This window comes from Pseudophryne corroboree, chromosome 1 (assembly GCF_028390025.1).
Source record: "Pseudophryne corroboree isolate aPseCor3 chromosome 1, aPseCor3.hap2, whole genome shotgun sequence".
Classification (NCBI taxonomy): Eukaryota; Metazoa; Chordata; class Amphibia; order Anura; family Myobatrachidae; genus Pseudophryne; species Pseudophryne corroboree.
The window spans coordinates 415841232-415861629 of NC_086444.1; the positions used below are offsets into that span (position 1 = coordinate 415841232).

A 20398-nucleotide genomic window follows, 5' to 3' on the forward strand; every position below is an offset into this window, starting at 1 on the left:
TGATTTTGGACACAATCACATTAGAAATGGCTACATAGTCAGCCACTCTGTGATTTTTATTTTATTGACAGCATTGTCTTAAATGATTAACATGAAAAAAAATCACCTTCCTTAATATGTATATTGATGAAACACTGCTTACACTCCCAAAGTATTGTGGTAATTACTTATCATTTATGTAAATCAGACAGATTACACACATCACACATTTGGTTGGCATTGGCTGGGTAACTGAAAAGTTGCATTGAGAAGAAAGTGAGGGGGCGGGATGTAGGTGCTGGTATTGTGACCACCGGTCACAGAACTACATCCCAGAAGAAATCACAGCTCCGATATTAGAACACAACAACATTTAAAGTGAACACTGCAAATGAACATTATGATCACAATATATACACAATCCCACAAGAATATTGCTGTGCAGGGCACTGTAATAACGTCACAAGAGCACTTTATTGAAAGGCACTTCTAGAAGTTTGTGGGAAACACTCACAGGATATCACTTTCCGATTTCTAAACTGCACTTCTACTACTATTTGTTATTTTCTCTATGAATATGCATGTGGTCAACATTTAGGGTTTATACATGCATTTTACAAGTGGGTTTCACAGCAGTAAAATGACATTGGCTTCTAGTGTCACTATGCTTACTGCAATGTTCTACTGGCATTGTGCTTGCATTATGCTTTGTTTTGGAATGTAATTCATTTAATTTTTTTGCTTGTGGATGTTTACAACAAATAAACACATTGGGGAAGCTTATAGGCCCTACACACTGGCCGACATCAGTCAAAGATATGAACGATCTCGTTCATAAATGAACGAGATACCGTTCAGATCTTTGAGTGTGGAGGCTCCAACGATGAACGATGTGCGGACCCGTGCTCGTTCATCGCTGGTCCCCCGTCGGCTGTACATGCAAGCCAATATGGACAATCTCGTCCATATTTGCCTGCACTTCAATGCAGCCGGGTGACTCCCCCCGTCACTGCCCCTCCGCCGCCGGGTCGCCCCATCGGCCGTATCCGCCGTCGGCCAGCTCAGCGGTGGATCGGCCAATGTGTAGGGCCCTTTATAGTTTGCTTCAAATGCGAGTAACAAACCCCTGTTAATAGAAAAAAAAAATATTTTCAGTGGGTATAAGGCCTAAAAGATGACTATATAACATCCCAGGTGTAAGAATTTACCTAGCTCCTCTAATGGTGCTACTAAACATACATGCACAATTTGGTTTATCTGGAATGAACAATCTTGGTCTCTGTACTAACTATAGTATCTTATCTACTTACAGAGCTCTACTTTCAGTATTGTTCACATTTGAATTCTGTCACAAAATGAAAGTGTGTAAGTGGAGACTACGTAGCAGGGGCAGATTGACTGCATAATGACAGGCAGCAGGCAACATGGCTGCAGTCCTAAATCCCTCTGATAATAAGCAAAGAAAAAAAAACATGAAAATAACCTTTTCACTATTATTTCACAAAATATGCTGTAAAAAACTAAAACAAGTACTGTGAAAAAAAGTGAACACATTGGATTTAAACGAGCATAGGTAAATCGTCCAAAGCAAACACTAAAATAATAGCAGGAAGCAGTTGGTTCCCATGGGCAACTTCACCACAAGGCTTGATACATCTCCCCCACAGTTTTAAATGAACTTTGAGGAGAAAGTTTAGTACAACTATACTTGTACAGTGCAGAAAGCTTAATGAAGCAGTATCTTACTGTTAACTGCATGGTAACAGCAAAGGTACTGCTGGCTGGGATGCAGTCAATTTACCTCCAATCAAAATCCCGACGGTCAAAATCCCGACAGCAATTGACCGACGGTCAAAATCCCGACAAGGTCAAACTCCCGACATTTAAAATACCGACAAGGTAAAAATACAGACATGTAAAATGCCGACATGAGTTTTTCATGATTTTTTTCATTTAAACCGACTTATTCATACTTTATATAATAGTGTGCTGAGCGCAGCGAGGCACCGTGCCCGAAGCATGGCGAGCTCAGTGAGGGGACGTGGTACACTTATATGGTGTCCATGTCGACCTATGTCGACAAACACAAAAAAAACCCACTGAAAAACGCATGCCAGTATTTTGGCCTGTTGACATTTTACATGTCAGTATTTTGACCTTGTCTGTATTTTAAATGTCTGTATTTTGTCCATGTCGGGATTTTGACCTTGTCGGGATTTTGACCGTCGGTCAATTGCTGCCGGGATTTCGACCGTTGGGATTTTGATTGGAGGTATTTCATACCGATCCCCTGCTGGCTATGCCATGACTTTACTAGTCATGGCAACCCCAGAGCATGTCTGTGCATTTAGGAAAAACACACACTTTCTAGCATAGCTCCAGATATGTCCCTTATAGTCTTTGCTGCTTTTAGCAGCGTATAATTGGCATAGCTTCCGGCTACCCACGTTAATGAAGTCCTCCAGCCTCCCCTCTATATGTACGGGTAGCGGAAGCATCGCTACCCACGCTGGCTGTGTGCTTTCCATTGTTTAGATTGGCGGCCATGTGCGTACGCATATACCTGCTACTATGCCGCACCTTATAACCCGCACAACAGAAGAGGACACCTCTGTATTGTCGAGTACAAAATAATGCTCACCAAGGCCTGCATAAGATAGTGGCTAGATGATAATAATTTGTAGTCCTACAATAGATAACTAAGACCAGACTGAAATATAGTGGAAGGAGTAGGGAGCTCAGAAGAATGAAGTAGTAATGATAGTCTACTCTCAGACTGGTACAGGAACACGGTGTCATTTTATAAATGTAACGCGTTCTAAACTATATCAGATGAAATGACAGCTGGAATATGATTTATTACTATGGGAAGCACCACTGTTTCTACACAGAGGGCCCAATTCATGTTTATACACTTGCCTACACAGCTGCAAATTTGTAAGCTACACAATTGCAATTGATTGCAAGTGAAGATGCCACCTAGAAAATAAGATATACGCCTACCGGAGCCATTGCAAAGTCCTCAGCAACTGCGTACACATACGCAGCCTATATGCAATAACGAGGAACATGCTATAGTTAAGCAAGCTGGTCACGGCAGTAGCGACGCTGGCAACATGTTTCTCTACGTACATGATTGCAGCTGAATGCAAATACACGTCCCAAAAACGGTCAGGATAGGCCTGCGTTTTTGCCGCCATTACCCGTTACCGCCCTCAAACGGTCCATTCCTGTCAATCACTCTGCATTAAAAATATCACTGGGAGCAGCATCGCAGAGGTACCTTGGCAAGTGCGCAGTGCAATTGTGGCACATGCACAGTATGCTGATAATCGCTCAGTTGCGTTACCATCTGCATTGCGTACAACATGGATTAGGCCCAGATACCATAAATGTGCCCTTTTTTAATCTATTACCTTTGATATATACCACACTCCTTGCTATACAGGCTCGTACAAACCTGAAAAACCACCTTTTGTGTATTTCAGTGGCAGAATTTGACCTTACATGCTCACAGCCTTATCCCAATCCACACAACAACAACAACAACAACAAAAAATCAATTGACAGTTACAGTCCTCTATTCATAGACTACAACTTCCACTAAATATTATCAAATACAGTGCAAAATGGAATTTTGCAGGATGGCTTATCAAATGCAGAAATGAAAGATTGTACTGCCAGAACTTTGTCCCTCTGCAAAATGTCCTTTTTTTCAAGCCATGTTCCTGAATCCTTATTATTTCCATGGCGGTCTTTCTGTTCCTGAGCCTCTCCTTGCGGACAATCTTCCAGAATAATTTGAAGACCGTGCGGTGTCCCTCCTTGGCGAGCTCCAGCGAGCTTTTGCACTGACAGAAGGATCAGCTGAGGTAGGGCGTCCACCTGAATCAGAGTCACTTTCTGGAGGCTTCCAGAAGTTCCCTTTTTTTTCATGCATCCCCAGAGCACTTGTCCTGGAATCAGGAGGATGTACAGCTCGGAGCGGAAGTTGTTTAGTGTTTGGCTTGGAACTCTGTGGGCGTACTATTGGGGGTGGGCTCCACAGAAGGGGACGGATCCTGATAGTATCCTCTTTCTTTACCCATGGTGCTTCCCAACCGCAGTCCTCCACCTTTGGCCCAAACAGAGACTCGTCACAATAGGAAGGAGTGTGACTCTTCACCCTGAACAAAGTTAGTGACAGCATTAGAGACAGAAACCCCAAATATACACAGAAAATTTGTGTCCCCATGACTTGAAAAATGTTCCCAAATACTGTGTCATGTTTGAGGTACATAAGAAAAATACATATTATCACTAATTAAAATAATAAAGAACTTTTTTTTCTGAAAACAATGTTACCATGGTATGCCAGGACATATGGCTGTCCCACAAACAAAAATCATTCGTTACCAACAACATAGGGAAGTAGACAGGATTTTCATTTGTTATTTTCCAAAGTATATTAAAATAAAGAATCTTAAGGTTAGAGTGCATTTATCCACACAAAAACAAAGGCCTAATTATAGCAATAGTCGTCATTTTATAACATATTCCTCTCTTTTATAAAACTTTGTAGTTCAGCTGATCTTTGTGCATTTTTTTTAATGCGCTCCAATTACTTTATTAATTTACAGTCACCACTAGTGTTGAAGTATTATCATTCTTCTATGCACTTACAATTTGGGTAAAAGTCAGGAATATATATATATATATATATATATATATATATATATATATATATACACACACACACATACACACAGGTTGAGTATCCCATATCCAAATATTCCGAAATACGGAATATTCCAAAATACAGACTTTTTTGAGTGAGAGTGAAATAATGAAACCTTTGTTTTTTGATGGCTCAATGTACACAAACTTTGTTTAATACAAGAAGTTATTAAAAATATTGTATTAAATGACCTTCAGGCTGTGTGTATAAGGTGTATGTGAAACAAATGAGTTGTGTGAATGTACACACACTTTGTTTAATGCACAAAGTTATAAAAAAATAAGAATTTACTCACCGGTAATTCTATTTCTCGTAGTCCGTAGTGGATGCTGGGGACTCCGTAAGGACCATGGGGAATAGACGGGCTCCGCAGGAGACTGGGCACTCTAAAAGAAAGATTAGGTACTATCTGGTGTGCACTGGCTCCTCCCTCTATGCCCCTCCTCCAGACCTCAGTTAGGGAAACTGTGCCCGGAAGAGCTGACACTACAAGGAAAGGATTTTGGAATCCAGGGTAAGACTCATACCAGCCACACCAATCACACCGTACAACTTGTGATAACCTTACCCAGTTAACAGTATGAACAACACTGAGCCTCACTCAACGGATGGCTCATAACAATAACCCTTATTAAGCAATAACTATATACACGTATTGCAGAAAGTCCGCACTAGGGACGGGCGCCCAGCATCCACTACGGACTACGAGAAATAGAATTACCGGTGAGTAAATTCTTATTTTCTCTGACGTCCTAGTGGATGCTGGGGACTCCGTAAGGACCATGGGGATTATACCAAAGCTCCCAAACGGGCGGGAGAGTGCGGATGACTCTGCAGCACCGAATGGGCAAACACAAGGTCCTCCTCAGCCAGGGTATCAAACTTATAGAATTTTGCAAAGTGTTTGATCCCGACCAAGTAGCCGCTCGGCAAAGCTGTAAAGCCGAGACCCCTCGGGCAGCCGCCCAAGAAGAGCCCACCTTCCTTGTGGAATGGGCTTTCACTGATTTAGGATGCGGCAATCCAGCCGCAGAATGAGCCTGCTGAATCGTGTTACAGATCCAGCGAGCAATAGTTTGCTTTGAAGCAGGAGCAGCCAGCTTGTTGGATGCATACAGGATGAACAGCGAGTCCGTCGTCCTGACTCCAGCTGTTCTGGTGACATAAATCTTCAAAGCCCGGACTACGTCCAGCAACTTGGAGTCCTCCAAGTCACGAGTAGCCGCAGGCACCACAATAGGTTGGTTTAAATTAAAAGATGACACCACCTTTGGGAGAAATTGGGGTCGAGTCCGCAATTCTGCCCTGTCCATATGGAAAATCAGATAGGGGCTTTTACATGACAAAGCCGCCAACTCTGACACACGCCTAGCCGATGCTAAGGCCAACAGCATGACCACTTTCCACGTGAGATACTTTAGTTCCACGGTCTTAAGTGGCTCAAACCAGTGGGATTTCAGGAAATCCAACACAACGTTAAGATCCCAAGGTGCCACTGGTGGCACAAAAGGGGGCTGAATATGCAGCACTCCCTTTACAAACGTCTGAACCTCAGGCAGTGAAGCCAGTTCTTTTTGAAAGAAAATAGATAGGGCCGAAATCTGGACCTTTATGGACCCTAATTTTAGGCCCATAGTCACACCTGACTGTAGGAAGTGCAGAAATCGACCCAGTTGGAACTCCTCTGTAGGGGCCTTCCTGGCCTCACACCAAGCAACATATTTCCGCCATATACGGTGATAATGCTTTGCTGTTACATCCTTCCTAGCTCCTATCAGCGTAGGAATCGCTTCATCCGAAATGCCCTTTTCCTTTAGGATCCGGCGTTCAACCGCCATGCCGTCAAACGCAGCCGCGGTAAGTCTTGGAACAGACAGGGCCCCTGTTGCAACAGGTCCTGTCTGAGAGGCAGAGGCCATGGGTCCTCTGTGATCATCTCTTGTAGTTCTGGGTACCAAGTCCTTCTTGGCCAATCCGGAACGATGAGTATTGCTCTCACTCCTCTTTTTCTTACTATTCTCAATACCTTGGGTATGAGAGGAAGAGGAGGGAACACATAAACCGACTGGAACACCCACGGTGTTACCAGTGCGTCCACAGCTATCGCCTGAGGGTCCCTTGACCTGGCGCAATATCTTTTTAGCTTTTTGTTGAGGCGGGACACCATCATGTCCACCTGTGGCCGTTCCCAACGATTTGTTATTTGTGTGAAGACTTCTTGATGAAGTCCCCACTCTCCCGGGTGGAGGTCGTGTCTGCTGAGGAAGTCTGCTTCCCAGTTGTCCACTCCCGGAATGAACACTGCTGACAGTGCTTGGACGTGATTCTCCGCCCAACGAAGAATCTTTGTGGCTTCCGCCATTGCCACCCTGCTTCTTGTGCCGCCCTGGCGGTTTACATGGGCGACCGCCGTGATGTTGTCTGACTGAATCAGCACTGGTTGGTCTCGAAGCAGGGGCTCCGCTTCACTCAGGGCGTTGTATATGGCCCTTAGTTCCAGTATGTTTATGTGCAGACAAGTCTCCTGACTTGACCACAGCCCTTGGAAGTTTCTTCCCTGAGTGACTGCCCCCCACCCTTGGAGGCTTGCATCCGTGGTCACCAGAACCCAGTCCTGTATGCCGAACCTGCGGCCCTCGAGAAGGTGAGCACTCTGCAGCCACCACAGAAGAGACACCCTGGCCCTCGGGGAAAGGGTGATCAGCCGATGCATCTGAAGATGCGATCCGGACCACTTGCCCAACAGATCCCACTGAAAGATCCTCGCATGGAACCTGCCGAAGGGAATGGCTTCGTATGAGGCTACCATCTTCCCCAGGACACGCGTGCAGAGGTGCACCGACACCTGTTTCGGTTTGAGGAGGTCTCTGACCAGAGTCACGAGCTCCTGAGCATTCTCCTCCGGGAGAAACACCTTCTTCTGGTCTGTGTCCAGAATCATGCCCAGGAAGGGCAGACGCGTCGTAGGAATCAGCTGCGACTTTGGAATATTTAGAATCCAGCCGTGTTGTTGCAACACTTCCCGAGAGTGTGCAACGCTGACCAACAACTGCTCCCTGGACCTCGCCTTTATAAGGAGATCGTCCAAGTACGGGATAACTGTAACTCCCCGCTGCCGAAGGTGTACCATCATTTCCGCCATTACCTTGGTAAATACCCTCGGTGCCGTGGACAGACCAAACGGCAACGTCTGGAATTGGTAATGACAGTCCTGTACCACAAACCTGAGGTACTCCTGGTGAGGTGGATATGGGGACATGCAAGTACGCATCCTTGATGTCCAGAGATACCATAAAATTCCCCTCTTCCAGGCTTGCAATGACCGCTCTGAGCGATTCCATTTTGAACTTGAATCTCTTGAGATAAATGTTCAGGGATTTTAAATTCAGAATGGGTCTCACCGAACCATCTGGTTTCGGTACCACAAACATAGTGGAATAGTAACCCCTTCCTTGTTGAAGGAGGGGAACCTTCACTACCACCTGCTGGAGGAACAGCTTGTGAATTGCCGCCAGTACCATCTCCCTTTCCAGGGGGGAAGCAGGCAAGGCCGATTTTAGGTAACGGTGAGGGGGCGTCACCTCGAATTCCAGCTTGTATCCCTGAGATACAATTTGTATAACCCAAGGATCCACTCGTGAGTGAACCCACTCGTTGCTGAAATGTCGGAGACGCGCACCCACTGCTCCTGGCTCCGCCTGTGGAGCCCCAGCGTCATGCGGTGGACTTAGTGGAAGCCGGGGAGGACTTTTGTTCCTGGGAACTGGCTGCCTGGTGCAGCTTCTTTCCTCTCCCTCTGCCTCCATTGCCGAGTCCATAAGACCCTCCTGGCAGACACGGACATTGCATTAATTCTAGAACCTAGCATGCAGATGTCCCTCTGGGCATCCCGCATATATAAGACGACGTCTTTAATATGGCCCAGGGTTAGTAAGATAGTATCCCTGTCGAGGGAATCTATGTCGTCTGACAGAGTATCTGTCCATGCCGCTACAGCGCTACACATCCAGGCTGAAGCAATAGCTGGTCTCAGTAAAGTACCAGAGTGAGTATAAACAGACTTCAGGATAGCTTCCTGCTTCCTATCCGCAGGCTCCTTTAGGGCGGCCGTATCCTGAAACGGCAGGGCCACCTTTTTAGATAAGCGTGTCAGGGCCTTGTCTACCCTAAGGGGGGATTCCCAACGTAACCTATCCGTTGGCGGGAAAGGGTACGCCAGCAGTAACCTTTTGGGAATCACCATTTTCTTATCAGGGGAGCTCCACGCTCTTCACATAACTCATTTAATTCATGTGACGGGGGAAAAGTCACTGCCTGCTTTTTCTTCCCAAACATATGTACCCTCTTGTCAGGACAGGGTTAACCTCTGAAATGTGTAAAACATCTTTCATTGCAATAATCATATAGCGGATGGCCTTGGTCATTTTAGGCTGCAATTGTGCCTCATCATCGTCGACACTGGAGTCGGACTCCGTGTCGGCATCCGTGTCAACCATCTGAGACAGTGGACGTTTACGAGATCCTGACGGCCTCTGAGCTGCCTGGGCAGGCCCGGGTTGAGAGCCTGGCTGTCCCCCGGCTGCAACATCATCAAACCTTTTATGTAATGAGTTTACATTATCATTTAAGGCCTTCCACATATCCATCCAATCAGGTGTCGGCCCAGACGAGGGGCGACACCACATTTACCGGCACTTGCTCCGCCTCCACGTAACTCTCCTCATCAAACATGTCGACACAGCCGTACCGACACACCGCACACACACAGGGAATGCTCTGATTGAGGACAGGACCCCACAAAGGCTTTTGGGGAGACAAAGAGAGAGTATGCCAGCACACACCACAGCGCTATATAACCCAGGGATACACACTATAAAAGGTGATTACCCAATAGCTGCTTTTTATGCTTTTTTGCGCCTAAATTTATGTGCCCCCCCCCTCTCTTTTTACCCTTCTTGTATCAGGATACTGCAGGGGAGAGCCTGGGGAGCGTCCTTCCAGCGGAGCTGTGAAGAGAAAATGGCGCTGGTGTGCTGAGGAAGAAGGCCCCGCCCCCTCAGCGGCGGGCTTCTGTCCCGCTTTCTGTGAGAAAATATGGCGGGGGAATTTACATATATACAGTGCCCAACTGTATATATGTAGTTTATGCCAACAGGTACTTCAATTGTTGCCCAGGGCGCGCCCCCCCCCCCGCGCCCTGCACCCTACAGTGACCGGAGTGTGTGGTGTGCTGTGGGAGCAATGGCGCACAGCTGCGGTGCTGTGCGCTACCTGAAATGAAGACAGGAGTCTTCAGGCGCCGATTTCGCCGTCTTCATGCTTCTGCTCTTCTGGCTCTGCGAGGGGGACGGCGGCGCGGCTCCGGGAACGGACGATCGAGGACAGGCGCCTGTGTTCGAACCCTCTGGAGCTAATGGTGTCCAGTAGCCTAAGAAGCGCAACCTAGCTGTGAACAGGTACGTTTGCTTCTCTCCCCTCGGTCCCTCGTAGCAGTGAGTCTGTTGCCAACAGAAGCTCACTGAAAATAAAAAACCTAACAAATACTTTCTTTTTCTAGCAGGCTCAGGAGAGCCTGCTAGGAGCACCCAGCTCTGGCCGGGCACAGATTCTAACTGTGGTCTGGAGGAGGGGCATAGAGGGAGGAGCCAGTGCACACCAGATAGTACCTAATCTTTCTTTTAGAGTGCCCAGTCTCCTGCGGAGCCCGTCTATTCCCCATGGTCCTTACGGAGTCCCCAGCATCCACTAGGACGTTAGAGAAATATTGGCTAAAATTACCTTCAGGCTGTGTGTATAAGGTGTATATGAAACATAAATGCATTCTGTGCTTAGATTTAGGTCCCATTACTATAATATCTCATTATGGTATGCAATTATTCCAAAATACGGAAAAATCCGATATCCAAAATACCTCTGGTCCCAAGCATTTTGGATAAGGGATACTCAACCTGTATATATATATATATATATATATATATATATATATACACACACACACACACACACACACACACACATACATATATGTATATACACACACATTTTTTTTCTTAGTGTTTTAATACTTTTGATTTCATTATTTTAACTAGTGATGAGCGGGTTCGGTTTAACTCGGTTCTACTCGTTTCTCCAAACGGCATCTTATTGGCTCACGGATGTCACGTGTTTTGGATAGCCAATAAGATAGAGTTTTGAGAACCGAGTAAAACCGAACCCGCTCATCATAATTTTAACATTTTAATTCATTTAGATTTACCACACAATATCAAACTAGGCTGCATATACTTTACATTAAAGCACTTTCTGGGCAAAGACGCAAAAGAAAAAAGTAATATGAAGTACTGTAGAAACTATAGGGCACCAAAAGGACAGCCTTCTGCTGTTTCCATCATACAACTCACAGAGGTAATTCTTACCTATATTGGTTTTTTTTCCGTGGAGTCCCTGTTGGTGTGCAGTTAGTCCAGCCAGTGGTCTTTGCCTTCTTATCTTCTTCTGGACTCCGCAAGTATGGTTCCTGGACAGAAGTGCCTGTGGTCCACTGAAGAGCTGGATCTACTTTCCCCCCAGAGCTGCTAAAAAGGGTTTCATCGACAAAAGAGTTTGCAGCTTTAAATCTGTAGGCACTTCTGCTCTTTTTTTGAGGAAATAAGGTGCGATGCCCCGTAATGGAGAGGTCCAGAGACATATCGATATCAATCAGATCATCAGGCCAGGAGAATCTACAAATGATTCACATTACGTTATTTTCAGAACTATATTGAACACATCCATCCTTTTCAAATCATGCATGTCAATGAACACATTTTGTTTTTACCTTTGCGAACAAGAACAATGCGAATGTTTCACCACATATTAGACATAACGGAAGTTACCACCAATATTTATTTATTTATATTGAATGGACAATAACTCATACATTTTAAGATACAATGGCTTGTAACACAGGGTTGGGTTTGTCTTCCTACCACAGGTCACATAACCGCATCCTAGAACACACTGTAAGATCACGGCCCTGCACAGTGAGGAAACATTCTTATTGAAAGCAGTACCCCAAATCTCTCTGAGGGGTCATTTCAATTAGATGCCAGTTTGCAAAAACAAATTTGCATCACAAAACTAACAGACATCGCAGCAATGCATGCACCACTGAAATGCAAGATTCAATCAGAAATGATAGTTTACAGGACTCACTGCAACGTTGTGCGACTTTTCTACAATAAGTGACCTGGCAGAAGTGCACGAAAAAGAGCAGAAATCATCCTGGACCCCAGAAAGTGGCAACTAAAATGCAGGGCGAGTGCAAGGTTTCTGGGCACACTAGGCAAAACATCTGCCTATTGCCCCTCCCTGTAGTGTGTATGCGGCGGAGGGATTGGGTGTGTGTGGGAAAGGAGTCTAGTGTGCACTGCCATTGGGTGCACACAGTCACAGTGACTGACATCAGTGGCTGCATCTGCCTAGACTGATAAGAAAGCAGGACAGTATAAAAGTGTCTTTCAGCAAGTTAAGGGCCCTACACATTTAACGAACCGCCGCCGAGCTGCCCCCGTCACCCGGCTCCATAGAAGTGCAGGCAAATATGGACGAGATCGTCCATATTGGCCTGCATGTACAGCCGACGGGGGACCAGCGATGAACGAGTGCGGGGCCGCGCATCGTTCATCACTTGTGCCTCCACACTGAAAGATATGAACAGTATCTCGTTCATTAATGAACGAGATAGGGCCTATTAAAGTCTTTACAGTATTTTGGATACAGAAACATGTCTGCAAAGGGATTTTGCAGTGTTTTAATGCAAGTTTTAAAAAGTTGGATGGGGGAGGTCACACTTTTAGCTGCTATCTGCAAGTTCTAAAAAAACTCTTCCATCAATACAACACCTCGCTATATATGTCCCACGTCACTTAACCCATTAATAGCTGTTTGGAGAAATTCACCTGAAAGCTGACATGTCTTTATAGGCCATTATACTATTTAAAACCATACAAGTGCACTCAATTTCCCTACAGATTGTAAGCTTGCGAGCAGGGCCTTCCTACCGCTATAACTGTTTGTTATTACCCAGTTTTGTTTCATCATTGTGTCCAATTGTAAAGCGTGAGAAAGTCAACTTTATGTTCTTGATTTATAGTCGCTATTTTATAATCTAATCTTTGTTAGATTACCATGATTATCCCACTCTCCCAGTAAAATCCAATAACCCTAGATGGAAATGTCCCAAACGTGACTGTGGTTTTTGTAATGCAACAGAGGACCAGTCATGTATAAAATGTGCCACACACTGGAATGAGACCTGTCGTGTCTGTAAAATCACTGGTTTTCACCTAGTTTACCACTCACCTCAGTAACAACCAGGTTGAAAGCCTCAGTACATTTTTAAGCCACAAAAAGCATTCTTGGTGTTGTGAGTGCCCTAAACTACAATACTGGAGCAGTAAAATTTGTGTGAAGTGTAAAACTTCCAGGTCTGAAAGGACAAAGCCAACCCCAATAACCCCATCAGCCCCACCTCCATCATATGAAGGGGCGTCCTCAGAAGCACCTGTCCCAACCCCAAACGTAGCGGTATAGACTGTGTTTACCCAGGTGACCTCAGGGGCGGCAGCTGGTGTGGGTCAGTAAGCCCAACAGGTGAGATGGTATAAGACATAAAAACCAACCCAATGGGTTTTGCTAAACGATTCACACACATGATGTACTTTTACAGTGTCACATGGATGTATCTTGACCAAATGGCTAAAGCCTCAGCAGGTAGCTATGTTTCAAATCAAATAGCACCTGCAGTAATAAATGATGATAATGGTGTTGCTAACCACCACCCCAACTGCTGAGGAAATGAAAGAATTACCAAGTGGTACCTTATGCACCAAAAAAATGCACTGCATACTGTGAAGAGCAGGTTAGAAATATGCCATCACAAGTCACCCCTCAGGGTAGAAATCAGTCTGTCACAGAATATTACTAGCAGTGCAGACAGAGGCATGAGGATTATGGGTTTGGTCACACAGCAGCCAGAGATATTAGCACATTCAAAAATGCATTTCTGAGAGGTTAGACCAGAATCTGACCAAAATACTTAAGATTAGTCACCCAGAGTATGCCACTCTAAGCCCAGAGGCTCTCCTCACAGTGCTAAGAGCTATTGAGGATGACTCCAAAGACAGAAATGAAAAGACCCATTTATGTAATGCAGAATAAGTACACAAAAAAACTGATATGGGAGCAGTTAAACAGCCTGCTCCAAATGCTGCAACAGATCTCCGACATGCGTAAAGAAGGGTCTATGTTTTCACTGTCTCCAGAGGGCTCACCTTAAAAAGGATTTACCCCCTAGCTGATCAGCCACGTGTCGAGTTTAACTCTCACAAAACCAAACAAGAATAGGAAAACGGCCCCCAGAGTCACACATATCCCAGTTTTAGCACATCATCTGGTCCACAATGCACTGTGCCCCTCTCTATAGAGGGATTAACACCTATACAGGCCTTAATAGACTCCGGGCTGCCACATCTGTCATCCAGTCCAAATATGTCCCACCGCACTTAATGTCTACTCAAACCAGTGTCACTACTGGACTGGACAGTGCTAAACGGCTACTTAAAAAGACAATGCAAGTCACAGTGCAGATTGACAATCAGGTTTTCATAGAGACACAATTCTTGGTGTCAGATGAATGTCCTGTAATCTTACGACTTACTGTCCGCACTTAATGCCACTGTACAGTATAAAGATGGGGAAGTGACTCTAGTTGCCAGACCAGGAGCTACAAGCCTGGTTGCTTTTGACACACCACAGCTAGACAGTGAATTGGAATACATAGAATCCCTTATCCCAATAGAGGTCTGGGCAAAAGGGAAAATGGATGCTGGTCTTATGCCCACAGAACCTGTGACAATTAAACTCAAACCAGGTTCACAACCAGTAAAGGTTAAGCAATATCCTTTAAGACCAGATCAGATTAAAGCAATAGACAAACAAATACATGATTACCTTATAAGCAGGCATGCTTAAGGAATGCAGATCCAATTGGAATGCACCTCTGTTTCCAGTACAAAATCGATCCCCAAATCCTGATGGGTCACCCTCATTCCGCATTGTACATGATTTGCGTGAAATTAACAAATGTATGTATGTAAATGCCCCCATAGTGCCAAATCCACACACCTTGCTGAACCAAATACCTCCAAGCTCCTGCTGGTTCACTGTCATTGATATTGCAAATGCATTTTCCTCAGTAGCAACTACAGAAGAAAGTCAGCAACTATTGTCATTTACACATCAGAGCACAGAGTACACATGGATACGCTTACCCCAAGGGGGGGCTACAAGCCCCAGTGCTTACTCAGAAGCAATGCCATCGATTTTAAAGGGATGGGCACCAATTCATGAAAGTACTGTGATCATTCAGTATGTGGATGATCTTTTGCTTTGTACAGATGTGCATACACAATGTATTTAACAAATTGTATCACTGTTGAAATTTCTGCACACTGTGAACTGTAAAGTGTCTGAAAAGATACAGATTGCTAAACAGAAAGTATACTTTCTAGGACATTGCATTAGTTACCAAGCAAAACCTTTAACTAAGGAAAGAAAACAAGCAATCCTAAAGGTTAACATCCCCCCCTCCCCCTCCCTTGCACATTCAAAGAACTCAGAGCATTCCTAGGATTGCTGATGTATTGCAGAGAGTGGATTCCTTGTGCGTCAAACAAACTACAAGTCCTGTATGATGCCCTTATTGGCACAGTACAGCAAGGACCTCTCTGCCTGACAGCAGAACAGGAAGAAATGTTCAATGTTTTAAAACAGGAAATACTTAATGCTCCAGCATAAGCTCTTCCAAATTACCAAAAGCCTTTTATGCTGTTTTGCCATGAATCTTCTTCTTTTGCACAAGATGTCCTAAAGCAGCCATATGCAGGAAAACAAAAGCCACTAGCTTACTATTCAATACAACTTGATCCAGTAATACGTGCAGCCCCCACCTGCATATGATCAGTTGCTGCAGCAGCTCTGATACTTGAGAAAAGTACGGATATTGTCCTGGGACACCCATTAACACTGATGGTCCCACATGCAGTCACTGAGATACTTAATCAAGCACAAACCAAACACCTCTCAGCTGCTAGGCTAACCAAATATGAAGGAGCACTTTAACACCAGTACAATCCTGAAACCTGCTTCATTACTTCCACAAGAAGCAGAAGAAGGGAAGGTAGACAAACACCACTATCACAGAAGTAATGACAGTGACAGCAGAAACTGAAAATATACAAACTTTATATATTTTGAACATGAACATAAACCAGTTAAACATGCAGAGATTACAGTTTCCATTGTGTTAGGTTTTGGACACATGTATAAAAAATAAGATTTTAAACCTACCGGTAAATCTATTTCTCCTAGTCCGTAGAGGATGCTGGGGACTCCGTAAGGACCATGGGGTATAGACGGGCTCCGCAGGAGATAGGGCACCTAAAAAGAACTTTGACTATGGGTGTGCACTGGCTCCTCCCTCTATGCCCCTCCTCCAGACCTCAGTTAGATCTTGTGCCCAGAGGAGAATGGGTGCACTGCAGAGAACTGTGCCTAGAGGAGATGGACAATACAAGGCAGGATTTAGCAATCCAAGGGCAAGATTCATACCAGCCCACACCAATAATACCATGTAACCTGGAACATACATAACCAGTTAACAGTATGAACAAAAACAACAGTAACGGTCCAAGACCGATGTCAACTGTAACATAACCCTTATGTAAGCAACAACTATATACAAGTCTTGCAGAGTTTCCGCACTGGGACGGGCGCCCAGCATCCTCTACGGACTAGGAGAAATAGATTTACCGGTAGGTTTAAAATCTTATTTTCTCTTACGTCCTAGAGGATGCTGGGGACTCCGTAAGGACCATGGGGTTTATACCAAAGCATCCAATCGGGCGGGAGAGTGCGGACGACTCTGCAGCACCGACTGAGCAAACGCTAGGTCCTCATCAGCCAGGGTATCAAACTTGTAGAATTTAGCAAAAGTGTTTGATCCCGACCAAGTCGCCGCTCGGCAAAGTTGTAAAGCCGAGACGCCTCGGGCAGCCGCCCAAGAAGAGCCCACCTTCCTAGTGGAATGGGCCTTAACCGAATTTGGTACCGGCAATCCAGCCGTAGAGTGAGCCTGCTGAATCGTATTACAGATCCAGCGAGCAATAGTCTGCTTCGAAGCAGGAGCGCCAATCTTATTGGCCGCATACAGGATAAACAGAGCCTCTGTTTTCCTAATTCTAGCCGTCCTGGCTACATAAATTTTTAAGGCCCTGACTACGTCCAGGGATCTGGAATCCTCCAGGTTACCGGTAGCCACAGGCACCACAATAGGTTGATTCATATGGAACGACGAAACCACTTTAGGCAAAAATTGCGGACGTGTCCTCAATTCAGCTCGATCCACATGAAAAATCAAGTAGGGGCTCTTGTGTGATAGAGCCGCCAATTCTGACACTCGCCTTGCTGATGCTAAGGCCAACAACATGACCACCTTCCAGGTAAGAAATTTCAACTCAACCTTGTTGAGCGGTTCAAACCAGTGTGATTTTAGGAACTGCAACACCATGTTCAGGTCCCATGGTGCCACTGGAGGCACAAAAGGGGGCTGGATGTGCAGCACTCCCTTTACAAACGTCTGGACTTTTGGAAGAGAAGCCAATTCCTTCTGAAAGAAAATCGAGAGGGCCGAAATCTGTACCTTAACCGAGCCTAATTTCAGGCCCATATCCACTCCTGTCTGTAGGAAGTGGAGAAGACGACCCAGATGAAAATCTTCCGTAGGTGCATTCTTGGTCTCACACCAAGACACATACTTTCGCCAGATACGGTGATAATGTTTTATCGTCACCTCCTTCCTAGCCTTTATTAAAGTAGGGATGACCTCTTCCGGAATCCCATTTTTTGCTAGGATTCGGCGTTCAACCGCCATGCCGTCAAACGTAACCGCGGTAAGTCTTGAAATACAAAGGGCCCCTGCTGCAACAGGTCTTCCCTCAAAGGAAGAGGCCTGGGGTCTCCTGTGAGCATCTCTTGTAGATCCGAGTATCAGGCCCTTCGAGGCCAGTCTGGGACAACGAGTATCGTCTGTACTCTTCTTCGTCTTATGATCCTCAAAACTTTCGTGATGAGAGGAAGAGGAGGAAACACGTAGACCGATTCGAACACCCACGGTGTTACCAGTGCGTCTACTGCTACTGCCTGAGGGTCCAGAGACCTGGCGCAATACCTCCGAAGTTTTTTGTTGAGGCGTGACGCCATCATGTCTATTTGAGGAGTTCTTGATGAAGTCCCCACTCTCCTGGATGGAGATCGTGTCTGCTGAGGAAGTCTGCTTCCCAGTTGTCCACTCCCGGAATGAAGACAGCCGACAGAGCGCTTACATGATTTTCCGCCCAGCGAAGGATCCTTGTGGCTTCCGCCATCGCAACTCTGCTTCTTGTCCCGCCTTGGCGGTTCACATGAGCCACTGCTGTGATATTGTCTGATTGAATCAGAACCGGAAGGTTTCGAAGAAAACTCTCCGCTTGTCGAAGGCCGTTGTAAATGACCCTGAGTTCCAACACATTGATGTGTAGACAGGACTCCTGGTCTGACCAAAGACCCTGAAAAGTCTTTCCTTGTGTGACCGCTCCCCATCCTCGGAGGCTCGCGTCCGTGGTAACCAGGATCCAGTCCTGAATCCCGAACCGGCGACCCTTCAGCAGGTGAGCACTTTGCAACCACCACAGGAGGGACACTCTGGTTCCTGGGGACAGAGTTATTTTCCGATGTAAGTGCAGATGGGACCCGGACCACTTGTCCAGAAGGTCCCATTGAAAAGTCCTTGCATGGAACCTTTCGAAGGGAATGGCCTCGTAGGCCGCCACCATTTTCCCCAGAACTCGAGTGCATTGGTGAACTGACACCCTTTTCGGTTTTAGCAGGTCTCTGACCATGTTCTGGATGTCTTGGGCTTTCTCTATTGGGAGGAAGACCTTCATTTGTTCCGTATCCAGTATCATACCTAGGAACGGTAGTCGAGTTGTCGGAATCAACTGTGACTTCGGTAGATTTAGAATCCAACCGTGTTGCTGGAGCACTCTCAAAGAGAGCGCCACACTGCTCAGCAATTTCTCCCTTGATCTCGCTTTTATCAGGAGATCGTCCAAGTATGGGATAATTGTAACTCCATGCTTGCGCAGGACCACCATCATTTCCGCCATCATCTTTGTGAAAATCCTCGGGGCCGTGGAAAGTACAAACGGCAACGTCTGAAATTGGTAATGACAATCCTGTACAGCGAATCTCAGGTATTCCTGATGGGGGGCATATATGGGGACATGAAGGTACGCATCCTTTATGTCCAGAGACACCATAAACTCCCCCTCCTCCATGTTGGCTATTATTGCTCTGAGAGATTCCATTTTGAATTTGAATCTTTTTATGTACAGGTTTAGGGATTTCAGATTCAAAATCGGTCTGACCGTACCGTCCAGTTTCGGGACCACAAATAGGGTTGAATAGTAACCTCTTCCCTTGATTATCACTTGCTGTATACACAGCGTCTGAATTGCAACTAACACTACATCCCTTTCCGATGTGGAAGCTGGTAGGGCCGATTTGAAAAATCGGCTCGGGGGCACATCCTCGAATTCCAATTTGTAACCCTGGGAAACTATTTCCAACACCCAGGGATTCAGGTCCGAACTGACCCAGGCCTGACTGAAAAGTCGAAGACGTGCCCCCACCGGTACGGACTCCCTCAGGGGAGCCCCTGCCGAAGCAGGTGCTCTCTTGCCTCTGCCCTTACCTCTGGCGAGGAAAGAGGATCCCCGACCTCTTTTGGACTTGTGCGACCGAAAGGACTGCATCTGATAGGGTGTTGCTTTCTTTTGCTGTTGGGGAATATATGGTAAAAAATTTGATTTACCTGCTGTAGCTGTGGAAACCAGGTCCGTCAGCCCATCCCCAAACAATACATCACCCTTATAGGGTAGTACTTCCATATGTTTTTTGGAATCCGCATCACCCGTCCATTGGCGAGTCCATAAGGATCTTCTCGCTGAGATAGACATGGCATTGGCCCTATAAGCTAGCAATCCAATGTCCCTTTGAGCATCCCTCATAAATAAGACTGCGTCTTTTATATGGGCTAGAGTTGGGAATATAGTATCCTTATCCATAGTATCAAATTGATCTGTCAGCTCATCTGTCCAAGCTGCAATTGCGCTACACACCCATGCCGACGCAATCGTCGGTCTTAACACAGCACCCGTATGAGAATAAATACCCTTTAAGGTAGTTTCTTGCCTGCGATCTGCAGGGTCCTTAAGGGCCGCTGTGTCAGGAGACGGTAGCGCCACTTTCTTGGACAAGCGCCTGTCCTGCTTAGGGAAAGGGTATGCCATAAAAATTCTTTTGGGGATCTGCGGTCTCTTATCCGGAGTTTCACAAGCTTTTCCAAAGAACTCATTTAATTCATGAGATGTGGGAAAATTAATAATCTGTTTCTTTCCCTTAAACATGTGTACCCTGGTGTCGGGGACCTAGGGTTCATCCACAATATGCAACACATCCCTTATTGCCACAATCATACACTGAATGGTTTTAGTCACCCTAGGGTGCAATTTTACTTCGTCATAGTCGGCACTGGAATCAGAATCCGTGTCGGTAGTAGTG

General features: G+C 45.7%; 1 protein-coding gene across 4 annotated transcripts in view; it reads right to left on the minus strand.

The window, feature by feature from the left end:
- Nucleotides 1-20398, minus strand: part of RITA1 (RBPJ interacting and tubulin associated 1) — a 68880-nt gene continuing 48482 nt past the window's right edge. For 2 of the 4 annotated variants that reach the window (XM_063913313.1, XM_063913310.1), the window contains 2 exons: nucleotides 11113-11418; nucleotides 1-4145 (listed from right to left, as the gene is read on the minus strand). In XM_063913313.1, coding sequence (XP_063769383.1) covers nucleotides 3719-4145; nucleotides 11113-11384 — 699 coding nt within the window. In that variant the 5' untranslated portion in view covers nucleotides 11385-11418 and the 3' untranslated portion in view covers nucleotides 1-3718. Of the gene's footprint in view, nucleotides 4146-11112; nucleotides 11419-14689; nucleotides 14953-15009; nucleotides 15110-20398 lie in introns of those variants that run through there. The other 2 variants (XM_063913311.1, XM_063913312.1) reach the window with 2 other exon arrangements.